General features: G+C 32.1%; 1 protein-coding gene across 2 annotated transcripts in view; it reads left to right on the top strand.

Moving 5' to 3' along the window:
* LOC127707515 (uncharacterized) overlaps positions 1-20,530 on the top strand; it is a 31,034-nt gene extending 10,504 nt beyond the window's left edge. Inside the window, exons 1-6 of one of the 2 annotated variants that reach the window (XM_052212096.1) lie at positions 13,693-13,844; positions 14,575-14,731; positions 15,812-15,874; positions 17,082-17,144; positions 18,934-19,009; positions 19,726-20,530. In XM_052212096.1, the coding sequence (XP_052068056.1) occupies positions 13,701-13,844; positions 14,575-14,731; positions 15,812-15,874; positions 17,082-17,144; positions 18,934-19,009; positions 19,726-20,458 (1,236 nt within the window). In that variant the 5' untranslated portion in view covers positions 13,693-13,700 and the 3' untranslated portion in view covers positions 20,459-20,530. Of the gene's footprint in view, positions 1-13,692; positions 13,845-14,574; positions 14,732-15,811; positions 15,875-17,081; positions 17,145-18,933; positions 19,010-19,725 lie in introns of those variants that run through there. The other variant, XM_052212095.1, reaches the window with a different exon arrangement.
* The last annotated feature ends 826 nt before the right edge of the window (positions 20,531-21,356 follow it).

The raw sequence follows: 21,356 nt of genomic DNA, 5'->3' as shown, positions 1-21,356 counted from the left end.
TTTTGATTGAGTAAAGCCATTTCATTTGATATTTTATAGTGTGTCGTTTATGTTGTGATGTTACACTATTGTTTCAGATAAGGGTAAAGGTTTGGTACCATTAAATCGTTTAAACCCGCTGCAATTGTTTGCACCTATCCTAAGTCAGGAATCTGATGTTCAGTAGTTGTCGTTTGTTGATGTGGTTCATAAGTGTTTCTCGTTTCTCGTTTTTTATATAGATTAGACCGTTGGTTTTCCCGTTTGAATGGTTTTACACTAGTAAATTGTTTTCATTAAACATATTTAAAAAGAGCAAGACATGCAATGTATGATGAGTGTCCGGTTATAAGAACATTTATTAGCTACATACATGTTTTTATCTCTACAACAAGAAAAAGAATATATGGCAAACTTAGCAATTTCGACATTGAAGCGAAATGAACATTTTGTTTTATGCAAGTCATTCAGCTTAAGCTGATGATGATGATCATCATAATGATGATAATTGCAGATTGCCGTTTAGCGGAAAATTCAATGTATATTAAATACCTGTCTTTGTAAAAATCATGCAGAGGGTGATTCATGTCATGTCACAGAAGTAATTTTTTTGGCCCTATATCATAAGAACTTTGGTAGATAAGTAAAATTCTGTCTTTACTTTACCTGTATATTGCCCGTTGCCATGGTAACCATCAAAACAACATTTTGCATGAATATGTGAAAAAAGACCCTTTTGAAAAATTAAAAAAAGGGAATTTAAAGTCCCATGGAAATTGGGTTAGTCAATAAAAACAATTAGGGTTTTTACATTGTTAAAAAACAAAACCCCAAACTATTCAAAAACGTTAACATTTTGAATTTACCAAATAGTTTGTTTCCATAGCAACCATTTAAAAATGTGTTAAAATTCGAAAATGAAAAATTTCAAAAACTCCTAAATTTTAAATCTTTTTATCTCCCAAGACCAACAATACCATGACATTTCATTGACAAATTTTGAAAGACAACATATTTATTCATAAAATAAAAAGAGAGTCGTGTGTTTTTTTTTTCTTTAAAAAAATAATTTTAGTCAAAAATTGTAAATTTTCACCAAATTTCAGATTGCCAAACAGATGAATAATCAAACATTTTGAACTTAAAAAGCTAAATCATTCCATTTATATGTGCATTTCTGACACAAATTTAGTAATTATAAATGAGAATATATTATTGATAGAGATATGTTGGTAGAGAATGAAACTTTTCTCTCTGGGCATGGTGCCCCCCCCCCCCCCTTTTTCGAAAAAAAAATGATTTTTTTCAAAATTATAAAATTTATCAAAAATTAAAAGAAAGATGGTATTAAATTCTGACATTTCATTTTGAGGATTGAAGCATGAAATTTCTTCAAAGGGTTAGGGCAATGATAGTACCTCCTTCCCCATTTTTCGATATTAGATTTTTTTCAGAAATGGGGAATGTGTCAAAGAGACAACAATCCAACCAAACAACAGAAAACAGCCGAAAGGCTGATGACTGAATGAAGGATTGCTGCGTTCCTAAATACTTGAATTAAACTTGTTTTGTGCAAATTGAAATTTTTAGATGCTATTCCATGGTCTTGAAAATTAGGCCTCTGTACAAGTTTTATTTCAGTCTATGTCAAAAAAACTTAGTCTCAGACTGTCTTTAAATTTTAACTCTAAACAAGAGGCTCTCAAGAGCCTGAATCGATCACCTGTAATTTTTTGATTAAATCTTTCATCAATGATTATTTATGCTTTTCAATATATATCAATATCAAAAAATTCCATTTAAATGTTCTTTGTATCTGTCATATTTTCTTCAAAAGCAAAAAAATGCATTTTACCCCTATGTTCCATTTTAGCTATAGTGGCTATGTTTCTTGAATTACAAGGAAATAAAATACAAAATTTATACTAAATACTCCAAAGTTTGGCTGAAATTGATTCAGCAGTTTCAGGAGAAGATTTTTTAAAGTAAGCAAACTGGATGAACAAATTGTGAAAACATTCTTTAAAGGGAAATAACTCCTTAAGGGGTCAATTGACAATTTTGGTCTTTAAACTTATTTGAAGATCTTACTTTGCTGAACTATTTTGCTTTTTACAGTTTATCTTTGTCATTAATAATATTCAAGATAATAACCAAAAACTACAAGATTTCCTTATAATTACCAATTTAGTGGCAGCAACCCAACAACAGGTTGTTAGATTCATCTGAAAATTTCAGGACTGATAGAACTTGACCTAATGAACATGTTTACCTACATCAGATTTGCTCTAAATGCTTTATTGTTTGAGATATAAGCCAAAAACTGCATTTTACCCCTATGTTCTATTTTTAGCCATGGCGGCCATGTTTTTTGACAAAATAGAAAATAAAACACAAACTTTATTCTAGATATCCAAAGGATCATTCAGCTTAAGTTTGGCTGAAATTGGTTCAGTGGATTCAGAGGAGATGTTTGAAATAGTTAACACCGGACGGACGACGACGGTGGCCAAGTGATGGAACGGTGAACTAAAAAACTACGTCCGTTCTATCAGAAATATACTGAAAATGAAAAATAAAAAACTTGTACCCTCGAAAGCGCTAACGAGGCCACTTTCCATATATTTAATATTTCTAAGGTAATCAAAACACCAATATAATTTATAACTTGTTTGAGATGTTGCTTATATTAACCTAAAGTATTAGTTTCGTAAAAATCTGACAAGATTTGTACATGTTAGAGCGCTGCAAGGACCGGACAGACAGACATACAGACAGACACACGGACAGCCAGATGGACACAAGCACGGACGGCAATCAAAATTTTAAGCAGACCATGTTTAAGTTTAAAATTTTAAGTTCTAATATTGATTATTATTTTTTTGGCAAAAAAATTCAAAAAAAATAATCGGTCTTTTGTTTTAAATCAGTGGTTTTAATAAGAAAATAACACTCTGTAAAAATTAGACCAATTGGACAGTTGTTAAGTTTGGTACAGTGTTCCAATTTCATTATATATAAAAAAAATTTAATACATTGCCTTGTATCTTTTCTTTTGTTGACTAGTATACTATTGCGCAGAGTCAGATTATGTACACATAATGGCTGTTACTATTTACCTTCCATGAAATTCGACATGTATCGAAACCTTTATGCAAACACTTATTTGTCACTATGTCGATTTAACTGTGTCAAAATTGAAATTGAAGAAGAACTACAGAACCGTTCTTTCTATTCTAATATATAATGAATCTAACTTATGTAAAAGAGCTTGAAATAAATGCGGAATGTGTCCATTGGACACAGATGATGCTCCCGCTTGCATATCATAAAAGTTATAAACGGACATAACTGAAGAACGGTAAAAGTGACACTAACCAAATGTGTACTTTATGTAAGTTTTGTGGTCATAAGTATTGTGTAAAAGTTTCATAACATTTGGTTGAGGCAAACTAAAGAAAGAAAAAAGAAACGAAAAATTCAGCAACTTTTTCCCTTTGTAAAGAAGCATGGCTCTAGAACAGTAAAATAAAAGTGACACCACCAAAATTCAAACTTGATCTGTATTTGGTGGTTTTAAGCATTGTGTATGATTTAAATAACATTTGGTAAAGACAAACTAAAGTTAGAGAACGGAAACGAAAAATACAGTAATACTTCTATTTGTAAAAGGGCATAACTCTAGAACGGTTAAAGTGACACCACCAAAATTCAATCTTGGTCTGTGTTTTGTGGTAATAAGCAATGTGATTAAGTTTCATAACATTTGGTTGAGGCAAACTAAAGTTAGAGAACAGAAACCAACTTTGGGACGTACAATGGTAAACCTTAATGCCCCCTCCGCCACGGCAGGGGCATACAAATGTGTAAATATAACAATTGATCAAATTGAGCAAAATTCCATGAATGATCTTTGCATATGGTTGTCCTAAGGTTTTGAGAATCAAAACAGTATATACTAGTTAGGACCAGCAAATTTTCCTCAGGGCCCACAAGGAGAATATGTTTTGAGAACTATAAAGATGTGATAACTCTGCCTTATACAAATAATAATTCAGTTAGGTTATTTAAAAAAAAATTGATAGACAAGCTGTCCTTTTCCATCATATACCATACAAACATTGACAAAGTCTTGCACAGTTTAAGATAGATCGTTGGTATATATTTCTTCAGATAGAACACGTAGAATTTGTATGCCCCCACCGTAGCGAAGGGGGCATTAAGTTGTATCCTTGTTCGTAAGTACGTCCGTCCTAGAGTTATACACCTTTACAAATGGAAAAATTGCTGACTTTTTTGTTTCCGTTCTCTAACTTAAGTTAGCCACAACCAAATGTTTTGAAACTTATACACAATGCTTATTACCATAAAATACAGATCTAGTTTGAATTTTATTGGTGTCACTTGTACTGTTAATGAGTTATGCTCCTTTAAAAATGGAAAAATCGCTGAATTTTTCGTTTCTGTTCTCTCTCTATCGTCTGTCTGACATAGTTCATCTTACCCTGACCTCATTTTCTTAGAACATTGATAATGTTAAGTTAATATAATACTTGTATTAACATCTTAATATAACAGAGTTTCAAAAGTAGTTCATTGATAAATAAAACCAACGAGACATTTCAGGGTGTGCATTCTTGTTTAGCAGATCTTAGTCTAGGGCAATTTTTTTTTTAAATTGTTCATTAAGATTTGTTTTACAGACAATCATGTTATGCTCATTGTTGAAGGCTGTAGGATGACCTGTGGTTGTTCATTTCTATGTCATTTGGTATCTTGCGGAGAGTTGTCTCATCGGCAATTACAACACATCCTCTTATTTTTATACACAGACTTAAATGTTTTTGGAGTTCAATATTATTCTTTTTCACTAACAGCATCAATCCCAGGCAGGACAACGGGTTATGCATATTACCATTTTTTTCAAACTTCTGAGATATCTTACATATAACTATAGAAGTAATGTTCTGCTTAAATTCTTAAAATGCTTAGTTCACAAGTAAACACAATAAGATTCCACATTTTTTTCAACAAATTTTATAATTTTGAAAAAAATGATTTTTTTTCCAAAAAAAAGGGGGGTGCACCATACCCAGAGTGATGAGTTTTCGTTTTGTACAAGTATATCTTCATTAATCATATACTCTAGTTTAAAATTAGCAAATGTGTGTCAGAATTGCACATACAAATGGAATATTTTAGCTTTTTAAGTTCAAAATGTTTGATTATTCATCTGTTTGGTAATCTGAATTTTGGTGAAAATTGACAATTTTTTACTAAAATTATTTTTTTAAAGAAAAAAAAAAAAACACACGACTTTCTTTTTATTTTATGAATATATAGAATGTTGTCTTTCAAAATTTGTCACTGACATGTAATTGTATTGTTGGTCTTGGGAGATAAACAGATTTAAAATTTAGAAGTTTTTGAAATTTTTCATTTTCGAATTTTAACACATTTTTAAATGGTTGCTATGAAAACAAACTATGTAGAAAATTCAAAAGTTTAACGTTTTTGTATAGTTTGGGGTTTTGTTTGTCGATACTGTAAATATACTTATTGTTTGTATTGATTAACTTTATTTCAATGGTTCTTTAAAATCCCTTATATTTCAATTTCCAAAGGCTACTTTTGTACATATTTTGGCAAAATTTTGTAAGGATGGTTTCCATGGCAACCAAGGTTCAAAAGGAAAAAATTAATATATGAAACTTATTTTCATACCATACCTTCTTCATAAACAAAATATAAAGACATTTGAAGAGGGGTCAGGAATCGCCCATCAAGAGGAACCTGCATGATTCTTACAAAGACAGGTACTTAAGAATGAAAACATGCTAATGTGATATGAATATGAACACTTTTTTGTACTAGATTGACACCCTGAGTATGATTTTAAACATGTTCTAAAGGTTACCATGAAAACAGTCCACAGGGGAAGAAATTTCGCCCAATTCGGGCACTTAATATAAGCTTTCGATTATTAAGCTACAGAATAGAAAAAAATACAATAATGGATTTTATAAAGCCGTATATCTGAGTAAATTATATAAGTTTTTGTTGTTAAAATATGAATGTATTTCTTACTATTTTGTAGCTGGTATTTCAATATACACAATAATTATCGTGCCTGTCCTGGTCTTAGTATTAATTGCTGCTGTCGTTGTCACCCTAGTCGTATACTACAGAAGAAAAAGAGGCAATGATTTGGTTCCCTGTGAAATTCAACAATATCAAACTATAACAGAGAGGATTGCTTCTCACAGTTATACAGCAATACGTTACAATCAAAAGACAAATAGTAATATCGCCAAGATAAATAATAGCAGACATAGTTATAACACAACTCAATGTAAACCACAAACCATTTCAGCTTCCAATCAACAGAAAGAAAACAACTGCAACAATTATGAATCATTATCAAACAATCGAAAGTCAGTTGAACATATTTATCAATCGGAATCTATTCACAACACTCAGTTATCATTGGGTGAACATACATATGAATCAACAGAAGAGGCATTACAAGCATCGATAGAACCGGATGTAGTTCAATACCAATCACTTACCAACCCTCTTCAATCAGATACGCATGTGTATGCATCAACATCTCTATATAAGTAACGTGAAATGGTTAGAAATACATAAATTTGATTAGAATCTGATACTTAAATTTATTATTACTAAGTTAATCTATCCATTCAACTTATTTTGGAGCTTAGCATATACATGATATACATGATATACATGACATAGTTACACATGTTACATGATTTTGTAAACGTACTTTGTTTCTCCTCTATGTTATCCTAGTTGATGAATCAATGTTCAACGGCCACATAAATATAAATATAAACGTTTTGTGCGACATTGAAACACTGAGCCGAGTTTACAACATATATCACATATAACACACCAGTTTACAGTAAGGAGGCAGCGATTTAATCCACTTTGAACACGTATTGTCATTCCAAATATATCAATATTCGTTAAAAAGCCACTTTTGGCTGATCTGTCGGAGATTGCATTAACGGCTCTATCCAAACTCGAGGTATGACGCCTCTTTGAGACATTACAATAACGGTGCTAATAAGCTTTTGTCAGAAAAAAAACGTTATATCAAATGTATTGACAAATCATTTCTGTTTGTCTTTCAAACAATGTAAACACAGCATATACATTGTTTCATAGTTGGTTGTTTTTAGTTCGGATGACAAATAGAAGAAATTTCATTAACTACGATCTACTTTGAGTTCTGATAATTAGCGTATAAAGTATAGAGTAGAGAATGGAAACGGGGAAAGTGTCAAATAGTCAAAGATCCGACAAAAGAGCAGAAAACAGCTCAATGCCACCAATGGGTCTTCAACGCAGCGAAAAAATCCCGCATCCGGAGTCAAGCTTCAGCTGGCCCGTAAACAATAATGTATACTAGTTTAGCAAAATGGACGCCACACTAAACTCCGAAACATACTAATTAAACAAAATTAAGATAACACACAAGGCTAACAAATGTTAGAGGTTCCTGGCTTGATACATGCGCAGGATTGCGTTGGGTTCAAACATATGTTGTGAGATTTTAACACTCCCCCTCTAGTCAATGCGCAATAAGCAAACACACAGTTTGCACTTGTCCTAAGTCAGGAATCTGATGTTCAGTAGTTGTCGTTTGTTGATGTTACATAAGTGTTTCTCGTTTTTCGTTTTTTATATAGATTAGACCATTGGTTTTCCCGTTTGAATGGTTTTACACTAGTAATTTTTGGGGCCCTTTATAGCTTGCTGTTCGGTGTGAGCCAAGGCTCCGTGTTGAAGACCGTACTTTGACCTATAATGGTTTACTTTAATAAATTTTGACTTGGAAGGAGAGTTGTCTCATTGGCACTCATACCACATCTTCTTATATCTATACACAGCAATTAGCACAGTAAAACTCAGTTTAAAAAAAACCGAGTCCGCTTTTGTAATAGGTAACAGAAGAAGCTAATCAAGATGACAAGGATCAACATACATTAACTAAGGACTACTTGTAGTTAATAACATGCCAGCTAAAGACCTCAGTTAAAATGATCGAAATATTATGTCTTCATCATATGAATATCAACCACAATCTCTCCAGTTAGGGGTTTAGTATCATGCCATCATAAATTAAACGAGAAGAAAATAACCCGTATCATGCCAACAACTGGTTTTAGAATTGATGTATTTATGTTCAAAGCGAAGATACTATGAGTTAATCAATATTACTTCTTAACTGAGATATGACGCCTTTAAAACTTTGTTGTACTTATTCAGTAGAAATTGAAGTGGACAGGTTTCATTTCTTTATTTAGGAAATCTAGGTAGGTTTACAGAGAATGTGTAGCATACATATTTGCAGGTATTGTAAAAAATTTCAGTACATTGATGTTTTGTTCGGTCCGTGTCTTCCTTATTCATGAATTACGATTTATAACATAAAGGGGAAAAACTCATGATAAGATACACAATAACTTTCAATCGAAATACCAGTCACTTGATGATATACTTCATCTCTACAACAAGTCAAGATAGGAATTGTTTCTATAACAGAGTACATTTTGCACTACGTCACAATAACACAATCATAATGAAGCATACAACAAGCGGATGTAAAAATATGTAAAATAAATGCTAACCAAGAGAGCCAACCTGTACATTTATAAACCTGCTCAGTTTCATATGCACACAGTTTTCGTGTTTAGTGGTGCCTCGATTGGTAAGTTGTCTACATTGATCATGTTGATTATCTTCTGTATCACTAGCTTGTAAACGCTGATGTTATGGGTTCGAATCCCGGTCGTGGCAGATACGTTCAACTCCAATCATAATTGTCTAAGATTGTCAGTTTTCCTTTCGAAAGTCAGTGGTTTTCTCCAGACATTTGGGCTTCGTCCACAAATAAAGACTGGCCGCCAGGAAATAACCAATATTGCTCAAAGTGGCGTTAAACTATAAAAATCATTCTATTAAATAATGCATTTTTAGTTAAATAGAGATTTATAATAATATCCTCATAATATAAATGTTACAAAATCCTCATATTTCACAGCCATCAAATGAAATGGATTTTAAAGATTCATAAAAAATATCATACTTACATTTAACCGTCAGTTTTTTTCATTCTCTTTTTTTTTCTATACTACATTGTATTAGTGCTTTGGTAGTTTTTTGGAATATAATCATGTATCAAAAACTTTGAAATTAACATCCATCGGCAAAGAAAACAATCTCAACCTTGTTTAGGTCATTTGTAAGGTCATTTGCTTACAGCTATCGCGATCTGTATTCATTTGATAGTGTATGTTTCTTGTGATTTTGGTATCAAACAGTAGACATATTCGTATAAAGATGGAAAAATGATTCAAGGATAAAGTTCAGTAAACTTCTTTTTCTGTCGGTTACACAAGTCTAGCAATTAACATATGTGAACAGCAAACATCTTTTAAATAATTTAGATAAAACGAAAAAATAGGAGTATAGACGCTGATTTATTTCGCCTGCTTTACTTTTTTCGAATATTTGGCTATGATGGTTACTGATGGGATAAATCCAGAACAGCGGTTCGAACGCATAAAGATAACGTGTTATTTTCATTTTTGTAGCGCTTGGTAGACACAGCTTCTGTTCCCCGAAGTATCGTTGGCTCAGTAGTCAGTGCTGCGCTAATAACATGATTTTTTATATACCGTTCTAAAATTGTCCGTTTATAGAATAAGACATTTTGTAGAAACTAAGGTTCTAGCTCCCTAGTGCAAAATTAATCTCCGATTGATTTAGCTATTATATAATGAACCCTTTTGGTCATATAGCCCTTAATTTGTTTTGGTACTTATACATCGTTAGCTTTCAAATATTTAGAAGGTAGTATCAGCTCAGCATTCACTGCTTCGACATTGACATGATGTTTAATATACCTTACTAAAATGTCCGTTGATAAATTAAGAAAACCTGTAGAAACTAAGGTTACAACTCCTTCAGACTAAGTTATCCTTAGATGGATTTGGCTACTATTTTTAGATCCCTTTTGGTCATATAGCTCTACTCGTGTTTCAGTAATTATACCTCCTTATGTTTCATTTTTTTGGTATTGGGAGTGTCTGATGAAGGTATATCCAGAAAAGTGCGTCGGCGCACATAATTCATAAAGTTTAATTGTGATTTATAAAGTACTCGGTAGATACCGCTGCATGGTATACTAATAATTTTCCAATGGTTCAACAGATCCGTAATGAGTGCTACGATATTTACATGATTTATAACGTACCTTTCTTACTAAATAATTCAAAATTTGGTGACTATGTTGCACGCATCTATCCCATCGAACTTCAGATAAAGGATACAACAGATACAGTTAAGTCTGCCTCATATCTTGACTTGCATCTAGAAATTGACAATGAGGGTCGGTTGAAAACAAAACTTTATGACAAGAGAGATGATTGCAGCTTCCCAATTGTGAACTTTCCATTTTTATGTAGCAACATTCCAGCAGCGCCTACATACGGAGTATATATCTCCCAGTTAATACGATACTCCAGGGCTTGTATTTCCTATCACTATTTTCTTGATAGAGGGTTGCTGCTCACAAAGAAGCTATAAAACCAAGAGTTCCAAGTGGTGAAGTTGAAATCATCCCTTGGAAAATTTTACGGACGCCATCACGAGTTGGTTTACCGTTACGGAATATCCGTTTCACAGATGATAGCGGATATGTTCCTAATGTCGTAACTACGATCCCGTCCCCTTTTCCCGAATGAGACCTACCTAGTTTGTACTAACATGAGCAACACAACGGGTGCGGTATCTTTCGCTCCTCTTTTTCTTAAATTGTCCGTTTATAAATTAATACTATGATTCCAACTAACTCACGTAAAATTGGCCTAGTTAAATGTATTTTGCTATGATTTTTATGTCCCTTTGAGTCATATAGCTCGTCATGTGTTCCGGTACTTGGCTTTCAAGTATTTGTTATTGAACATTTTTTCAATAAGGTATATCAAGAAAAGCGCTTCAGTCGCATATTATTCATAAAGCGTTTTGATTCAACTGATTATAATTTGATTTATTTATAGTCTTTAAGATCAAAGTCTTACTTCAGGTATTTAGAAAAGTTTATATTTTCAATGTTCCATATAAATGAAGTCAAATTCAGATAAATCCTGTCAGATGGACATGCATATCTTACATTCATTATAAAGAACGAATTATAGCTGACAATTTTTTTAATTACGGTAAATAAACTATTTTTTTAGAGTAGAAAAATAACGCGAATATAAATCGTCACGAAAATGTAAAACTTGGATCTTTCTTTATGTAACTGCATCACATAAATTTTAAAATCGCAGAATTGAATCGCCGCGAAGTGGGCTAGAAAATTTAAACGCGAAATGAAGTTTCCCCAAAAATAAGTTGGTGTAGTATCTGAGAACCTAATCTTACTTTTTTCAATTTCTTTCATTAACCAGTCATGAATTCCGCAATTTATTTTCGCGAAATAGCAAAGATTAGTTTTGACAAAATTAGTAATTAGAACACTGTTTGTATCAATTTCATCAGACAAATTGTTTTATGTTACTTGTTTTTGTGCCTCGAACCGATCTTTTGAGTTAAACCAATTGTTACTGATTTTTACAGTTTTTTTCTTATGTTGTGCTGTTACACCACTGCTCCAGTTTAGGGAAGGGTTTAGCGCTCGAAAAGATGTTTAGAAGAGTATAACAAAAATACAGAACTCTAAGGTACATTCAAAATGGGGTGGTCCATGAAGATTGACAAAATCAAACGTTATCAATCAACGGAACGAGCGGAAAACAAATGTCATATTTCTGACTTGATACATGCATTTTCCGATGAAAACGGTGGATTAAAATTGGTTTTACAGCGAGCTTGTATGAAAGTTGTTTATAACCCCGCCACATTCTTTATGTTCCTGTCCCAAGTCAGGAACCTGTAGTTCAGAGGTTGTCGTTGGTTCATGTCTGCCATATTTGTTTTGCGAAAATTGTTTTGCTATAAATTAAGCTGTTAGTTTTCTCATATTTGTCATATTTTTTTTGTCGGGGCCTTTTACAGCCGATACGATACGGGTATTCTCATTGTTGAAGGACCTACGGTTGCCTATAATTGCTTACATCCACTTCATTTGAACTTTGGTGGATAGTTGTATTCTTGGCAATCATACCACATCTCCTTATTTTTATATAGATACATGTTTGTGTCATACGATTTTAAGACAGGGTGATAAACAGAGTAAAGAAATCATCAACCTCAACGGAAAAAATAACCTCATTTAAATGTAAATTCAAGATCATAAAAGAATTCCAATAAATTGCTGACATTTCAAGATGTTAATATCATTATTAATATTAACTTTCCCATCTTCGGGTATTTTGATAACGACGTATTTGTCAATAAGCATGAACCTTTATTGTATTGCATTATTTGTTATTTTATTTTTATAATAAAGGAAGCCGCTATATAGAAGGAAACCTTTTGTATTCAGTGGCAGCTTTCAATTCTGTGAACATGTATTACATTTCGTTCACGTGGTCATGATAGTGACTGTAACTCCTCATGCTACAACTGTTATCATTTATTTGTAAAATAAACTCTTCAAAAATACCAGGCTTATAGTTGTGTACGCCAGACTTGCGTGTCGTCTACAACAGACTCATCAGTGAAGCTCGGATCAAAAAGTTAAAAGGCCACACCAAGTACAAAGTTGAAGACCTTTTTTCGATTATTTCAAATCATCTTTGCTTAACATGAATCTGTTATTGTCTGCTGCACATATGCACATATTTCGCAGTTATTTCAGCTTTCCAGTGTGACAAGTATGCTTTCACTCATAAAAGGGATCTCAGAGGAAAATGAAATACTTTGTCACTTAAATAACGGATATAGTCCTTCAACTGTTTCGGTTTTATACATCCTTGGCTTTCAAATATTCGGCTTTGAGCGTTCCTGATGAAGGTGAATCCAGAAAGTGTTTCCGACGCATTAAATTTATAACGTGTTGTTTCCATTTTTTGTATAGTATATAATGATTTGCTGTATGCTAGTTGAAAACTGAATATAAATTTTCAGTTACATCATTTTTAAAATTCTCGTTTTCTTATTAAAAAAGTTAGTTTGTGTTTTTGTTTATATAGTTTAAATAACAATTAGATTACGATAACATTAAAAATAAAACTATTTTTGTTTGTGTTTTTTACGCATCGGAAGTGACCTTAGTTTAAAATCTATGATGATAATATAGTTGATGTTTACATGTTTATAAGGAAACTACAGCGGATATTTTTCAAAATAAAGTTCGTAATACATGTACCATATAACAAGTCCATGTGCCTTATTTTTGAAAGTTAGTGCATTTAACACATCGGAGAGATTACACAATAGAGGTTAGTTACAATATTTTAATTCATTTAAATATTTCTTTGCTTTATTGGTTGAGAAAAGAACCGCTTATTTTTTATTTCCTTTTAAGTTCAATGTAAAGTCAATAAGAACAGCAATTGGCACGTAAAAACAATCCTATTTAGAAGTCAACACTAAATGCATTTATTGAAGCAAATGCACGTTTTAAGCACACGATGTTTTAATCGACGTGATATTTAAGAGGTTCTTCTATATTCAATATCAAATCAAACAGTAAATGCAATATTTTATTTTTTTTCTTATCAACATTTCAGCATTTCATTAAAATGTACGCGTACATTGGATGCTTTGAAGATCGAAAGATAAGACTACTGCATGATGGACCATACAAAGCAACAAATAATATAATGTCCACCAACATCTGCTTTAACCACTGCAATTCTAATAACTATGAATATTTTGCAACAGAGGTAGGAACTATTTTGCCAAAATACTTATTTTTACTTGAATATTCATTAATGTAAAATATGTAAATTTCGAAACATTGAGTTCAAGGCTTTTATTTGTTAATTAATATTTATACACATGCACTTGCTTTTATTATGACATTCAGCTCAATAGCAACAATAGCAACAATACACAACATTGTAAGCGTCAAATAGATAAAACAACTAGGACTTGAAATTATATAATAAGTCAACTCAAAGCACCAAAATTCTTGACCAGATTATCAGGTAGACGAATCTATTACAAGATTGGAAATTCTCGGACAACCTAAAAGTCTAACAGGGCTTTGTACTCGCAAGTTCATGCAATATGATGTGCATGTACTGCTCGGGACATTGTTCCTTGTTTTATTTATTTCTTTTCTTTGACTTAAGTATATGCATATTCGCTCAATATTATGGCAAAAATCAAATACATTAAAAATAAATATATTGCATCAATATTACTTAGCAAGCCAATTTGGATTTTTTTTTTCACCGTTGATTTGATTCATTGCAATCTGATATGACAGTTGGTATAATTGCATAATGTTTGCATATTGGCCTCATTATTTGGCCTTTCCTATAGACACATTAACTTAACGCTTTGTCTTAAGCTTATATATCATGTATAGCTAGCATAGAACAAAATATATGCCAAAGTATTCAAACCCTCTTTTATAGTATTATATTGTTTACGAATGTGTAATTACAGTACGGGCACGAATGTTTTTGTGGTAATGGGGGAAAACTCGGTTCTGATCAGTATCCTACAAAAATGGAGAAAGATTGCAACATGGCATGCATAGGGCATGTAACACAAACATGTGGTGGCACATGGAGAGCTTCTGTATATAAAATAAATAGAAATGGTGAGTAAACTTGTTGCTCTTTTAACTTTTCAAAAAAATATATTATACAGTAATAAACACATTACTTTCTGTATTGTTGAAAAAACACAAACTTTAAAGTAACGCCATGAATTGTCTGTCGATCGTTTTTTTCGTGTGTGTATACTTTTTAGTATCATATTCTCTATCTTTTATAGCGTCAAACAAACAATGCCAAAAACAAACACACAGACAAAGAACAGTTCTCTTTGAATAAAATGCAATAATATCATACTTGCAAATATTTAGGCACATTAAATGACCTTCTGTGTTGTCAATCTTTTTTTTCATGTTTGGAAGTCTTATACTTACAAAATTTGCTGTTTGGTTGTTTCATTAAAAAAGTATACTTACTTTGTTTTTATGTGTTAGTAGTAATAGGTAATAAATTTAATTTTAAAACATTACATTTGCGTTTCATAAAGTGTATCGGTAAATTAATCACAATTATCAACCATTTAATACGACAATTATGGTAATCCTGACAATAGTTGTTGTTCTCTATTGTAAATTTGAAACAAAGATGGTTTCCTCAACAAACTCTCAAGCTAACTCCAGATCTCTTGATCACTCTCGTGTTTGCATAGAACCTCTTTTCTCCCTTTATCATCCAGACTACTAAGCTCAGCTATGCAAATAAAATCATCATGCAACTGTTGATGTGGTTTGCAATAGTTCATTGTCTTATCCATCAAGTATATTGTATCTCTCTAAAAATGTTATCATTTTTGTTGTAAACTAATACAAGCTATGGTTTTTCACAAAAGTAAGCATTTTAATGATTTGAAAAAAATAAATAAGAGAATATAATGATAATAGCGAATGTCGATACCAACAACTGGGCTGATCATTAATTTTGTATAGGGTGATCGATGTGTAGAACGTTCACGGGAGAATAACGCCTAATGAGTTACAGATATATGTCACGATAAAACTAGTTTTTTTTCATATTTCGTATGTTACATCATTCTGAAGTCATTGCAATATCTTTTCAGGACAATACAATACTTCTTTTTTTTTTATTAATTCTGTTACAATGATAATATACTATTTTCTTTCTAGGTCAAACGGTTTCGACGACAACTCATACACCAACAAGTCAGAAACAGAGAACATCTGATATAGGTACTTGTAAATCCTTTTTTCACATTTATCAATGAGTAATATTTGTTTGAATAGATGTTTTTTGTGATGAACTTAATAACATTGTTTGACGATTTGTTTTACTTTATTCAATTTAATAAGTATAAAATTTATTTTCAATTTTTCTTCCTCTACAGAAGTTTTATATTAACACGTATGTTCATGATCTGGATTAAATCTATTGACTCCTTGAAAACACTACACACGCATGCATTTTTTACGATAGCTTTAAATTGTCTTAAAATATGTGGTTAAAAGGATAATGATTAGTACCAATATTTAATGTGCAATAATATGGTATACAATTGGTTAGATCCGTATAAAAAATATAATATTCAGTCTCATTTAGTCCAAATCTTGCAAAGCTTTGATTCCATGTCCAGTTTTGGCTATACGTTTTGCTCTTTTTCGTTTTATCAGCTCTTCAATTTTTGTACAAGTTTTGGATTTTCAAAAGTTTTAACCTCGAGCATCTGTGTATTCACTGAAAAGACATAAAGTGTAGAATGCGCATCAGGTGCAGTAAAATTTGTACCGTTAATGTTATAATTACTACCATTGGGTCGATACCTCTCCTGATGGACTGTTAGTCCCCGAGGGTATCACCAATCCAGTAGGCAGTACTCGGTACTGGCATGAAAATATGGATATTGTGTTATTGAAATTTGCTGTTACATGTAAAAACTTTTGGGAATTATTTGAACTTAAGGAATATATCTTCCTCGTGCAAAGCTCTGATTCCTTATCCGGTTTTGGCTATACTTTTTCTCCTTTTCAATGTTTGAATAAGTTTTTCAAATATGTTGGACTCGGCCATCATTGAAGAGAAATCAATTGTCGAAATGCGCATCTGGTGCTGTAAAAATGGTACCATCAATGTTATTAGTGTTATTTTCTACAATAGACAAAAACAATTATCTTATGGGTTTTATTCTAATTCTTAGTACATACAGTTCTACAATGTATAATAAATAAAATGTTTGATTTTTTAAGTGACTGACCTTTTTTTGTCGTTGGTGCTAGTTTGAATTATTAAAACGTTATATTTTGTTAAAGACTAGTTTTTAAAATAATTAACATAAAGACTGGTATGTTTACCTGAACTCTCTAGTCATTATCTTTTAAGGGCAATAATATATATAACTAAATGTCTGTTAATCAGTTACCAAAACAAAACTTTCCATTCTAGGTCATCAGTTATCAACAACAAAATATACACCGCCAAGTCCGAAAACAAGTAATTCTGACATAGGTAAATACTCTTTTTATATACTAGTCAACAAAAGAAATGATACAAGGCAAATTGAATGTATTTTCCATATATAATGAAATTGGATACACTGTACCAAGGTAAATAATTGTCCAATTGGTCTAGTATTTACAGAGTGTTATTTTCTTAACAAAACCATTGATTTAAGGCAAACACGCGATTTTTTTTTTTTTTTTTTTTTTTTTTGGCGTTTTTTGTTATTTCAAAAATCGTATTTTCAACCAAAAATACAAAAATCGATATAAGAACTTAAAACTTTTAAACTTAAACATAGTCTGCTTAAAATTTTGAATGCCTTTACAGATATTTGAATACTTAATTCTCATCTTCGAAATTAAGTGCCGACTTTTGTCATCATTTTCCGCAAAATAAATTTGACCCCTGTGTTTAATAACACGGTATTTTCTCACTTTCAAATTTGGTCAGATTCTTTTAATCATATGTAATGATGTATTTGCTTTGCAAATGAATGTTTATTCATTGGGTATTACAACAGTTGTTCCTATTTATTATATTTTATGATAAATTGGAGTTCAAACTTGTGTATCGTTACTTTTGTTGACTAGTATATATTCACAAATCAGCACTATCTTAATTTTTATCATAATTTTTGCAAGGAATTAAATAACATTAATAACTATTTATTGATTTGGTTGACTTTCGATCCATAATCACACCCTGGGTATCCCGATCCGAAATCCGTGAAGGGATCGGAATCCCGAAGAACAGTTACACGAGACCGCAAACAGTGTGGAAGTAAAATCTGGATCCGATTCCTAAAGAGCATAATTCTCCACAGGAATCGAATGCAGATTGTACTTGCCTACCCAAAAAGCATAATTCTCCACAGGAATCGAATGCAGATTGTACTTGCCTACCCAAATAGCATAATCCTCCATGTGAATCGAATCAAGATTGTACTTGCCTACCCAAATAGCATAATCCTCCATGTGAAACGAATCTAGATTGTACATGTAGTTGCCAACCCAAAGAGCATAATCATCCATGTGAATCGAATCCAGATTGTACTTGCCTACCATTTGTGGTCTCGTGTAATTGCTAATCGGGATTCGGATCCCTTTGCAAATTTCAGATCGGGATACCCGGTGTGAATTATAGAAAATATATTTTTTTACCAAATAAGTGAACTTATTTTCAACTCCAATTTCTTCTCTTAACCTTATTATTAATACGTATTGTCATAGTTGATATTTAATTTATTGGCACATTGAAAATATTATGTACGCATTCATTTTTAACGATAGATTTCAATTGTCTCAAGATATATACTTTGATCTATAATGGTTTACTTTTACAATTGTGACTTGGATGGAGAGTTGTCTCATTGGCACTCATACCACATCTTCTTATATCTATTGAAGGCATGACTAGGACATATATTTTACTTTGTATGTGTCATACCACGTTGATATAATTGGCTGGAGCAATGCAAGAAATTTGAAAAATGAGTTGAAAGTTTGTTTTAATTTCTATGGTCTATTTTTTTTTCTATTACATACATGTATCATATAAAAAAATCCACGTAGATTAATGTTATTTTCATATTTTGAGTGACTGTTCCATCTTAGGTCTACTACGTATTACTCACTCCAATTATTCAAAGTAACGTAAATGCCGTTGGATTCAGTTATCGACGAACTTTCCATTTTTTAAGGCAATCAGCATCTGTATAAAGATAAAGAATTCAAAACTAATTGTTCATTCTGTTATGATAATTTATAATAATTAATCTGTATATATACCGTTGTAGGCATTGGTATAGGAATGACCATTGTATTGCTCTTAATTATAGTTGCAGTTATCAGTTGTTTGTTCTGGAAAAGAAGGTACATTAATTTCCAATTTTACGCTATTATTAATTGAAGTATAAATGATTCTTATTGTGTTCTGTGTATTATTTCATTCTTCTTACGTCGTACCAATAGTATACGTAAATATAAAGACAAAATACAACATGAATAGCAAAATCCAGTTAAAAAATTATTTCAAAAGATGAAATGTTTACAGACGACGGACGAGGACGGATTCAAAGTAATGGCAAAAACTAATATGGCTGTTCATGCCAGATAATGTATTAAAAGGAGAGGTATTATGCTATGTGTCATTGGTACAGCAATCTAACGTCATATACACAAAAAAAGACATGAAAATTAACGGATAAAAGGCAGTCTTAACCTCCTTTTAAGACTTTGAATCAGTTCAAAAGACAATAAATGTATTCTCATCGCTTGAATTACGTAAAGCCTTATCTCGATTTTTCCAAAGTTCTCATTGCTTGAATTACGTAAAGCCTTATCTCCTTTTTTCCAAAGTAATATTGTTTTTTGACAATTGTAAAAAGTGATAAAGGTAGTCTTTGTTTACACCTAAAGACAAATAAATATTAGTGTTTGCATAATGAAAATATTTTCTCTTTCCATGCCTATAGAGTCAGAATTTATCAACTGTATATAGTTTATCGTTGATTGGCAATGTAGTATACTTACTTTTGTTAAATCTCAATCAAACATCCTAAAATATTAATTTTACTTTTTCATTTTAGAAAACAAAAGGCTCATACAAAAGAATCATCAATGAGTGATCATGAGTACGATAGAAATCAGAATATAACAACCTCAGACAGTTCATCCATCGAGTTGAATGTCTATGAAAATGGTCATACATACGGAAATTCAAATTCGAATAATACAACACAAATTTCAAATGGATGCATCAAACCGCAAACATGCAAAACGAACGCAAAACACATGCATAGTAAACCTGAAACAGACCCCGAGCATGTGCATGATAAACTAGATAAAAGATCAATCCTAAAGAATATGTTGCCTTCCCTGTTATACAACTACTTTAAGTTAGATAATGATAAATTTGACAAAGTAAACGGAAACCATATTGCAGACGTCTCACAAACAGAAGTTGATTTGACAGCCGCTGGCAGCAATGGCGCATATGCTACACTAGATTCAACGGCAACAGGCTTCAAAAAAGGTAAACCCGTCTTCCCAAGAAATAAACAAAACATTGATCAAACAAAACTTGAAAAGAAAAAACATGTGACTAAAGGTGAAGGAGATTATTGCTGTGTTGAAGGGGAATATAATAAACTAAACCAAATCCGGCGATTTTCGAATAATGGCAATTTATACAGTCATGCCGTTGATGGTGTTTATGACATATCCGGAATTAATAACCAGCCAACAGAAAATACCTACGATCATTTCCTTGGATGTCAAACTGTAATAGCAGCTGATTATGATAATGTAATGAAATATTAAGAGGCAAAATTGATGTGCATATATGTTTAGAATAATTGATGTAATTGTAAATAAAAATTATTTCACTTGTTGTTTAACTTTTATCAGTACCAATAACATAAACAAAGCGGTGACCATATCTTTACAATAACTATACCTTTTTTACGAGTCCATATTCAATTTGATGGATTAGAGTTCTTCCACTTATGCAAACTGTTCCGTCCTTTCCTTGAATGGAGTTCGGCGGAACGGAGGAAGGACGGTTGATGGTGTGCATGATCCCTCAATACAAAAAAGACACAACGTACAGATCTGAGAGTACTTGCAGTTGTCTGAGATAGAAACTGCACACCATTCAACCGTCACGTCCGGTCTGTGTTTTTGTTAAATGTCTTTCTGCTTTGTATCGATCTGATGAGTTAAGCCCTTTTCAACTGATTTTTATAGTTAGTTCTTATGTTGTACTGTTACACCATTGTCTCAGGTTAGGGGAAGGTTGGCGCTTTCAAACGTGTTTGACCCCGCCTCATTCTGTATGTGCCTGTCCCAAGTCAGGAGCCTGTAATTCAGTGGTTGTCGTTTGTTGCTGTATGTCATATTTCTTTTTCGTTCATTGTTTTGTAATGTACTTAAATCAGGCCCGTTAGTTTTCTCGTTTGAATTGGTTTATCTTTGTCATATAGGGGTCTTTTATAGCTGATATGCGGTATGGATTCTGCTAATTGTTGAAAGCCGTACAGTGACTTATAGTTATTAACCTTATATGTCATTTTGTTTCTGATGAAGAGCTATCTCATTGCCGATCATACCACATCTTCTTATTTTTAAAGTTGGAATCAGACTTGATCCTTTGTCTGTTATATCCGGCACCAATCATTTTGAACTAACTAGGCGCCAAATAGTATTTATTGTTTTGACT

The sequence above is a fragment of the Mytilus californianus genome, unplaced genomic scaffold (genome assembly GCF_021869535.1).
Source record: "Mytilus californianus isolate M0D057914Y unplaced genomic scaffold, xbMytCali1.0.p SCAF_7, whole genome shotgun sequence".
Taxonomy (NCBI): Eukaryota; Metazoa; Mollusca; class Bivalvia; order Mytilida; family Mytilidae; genus Mytilus; species Mytilus californianus.
This window is presented reverse-complemented; position numbering and strand designations above follow the sequence as displayed.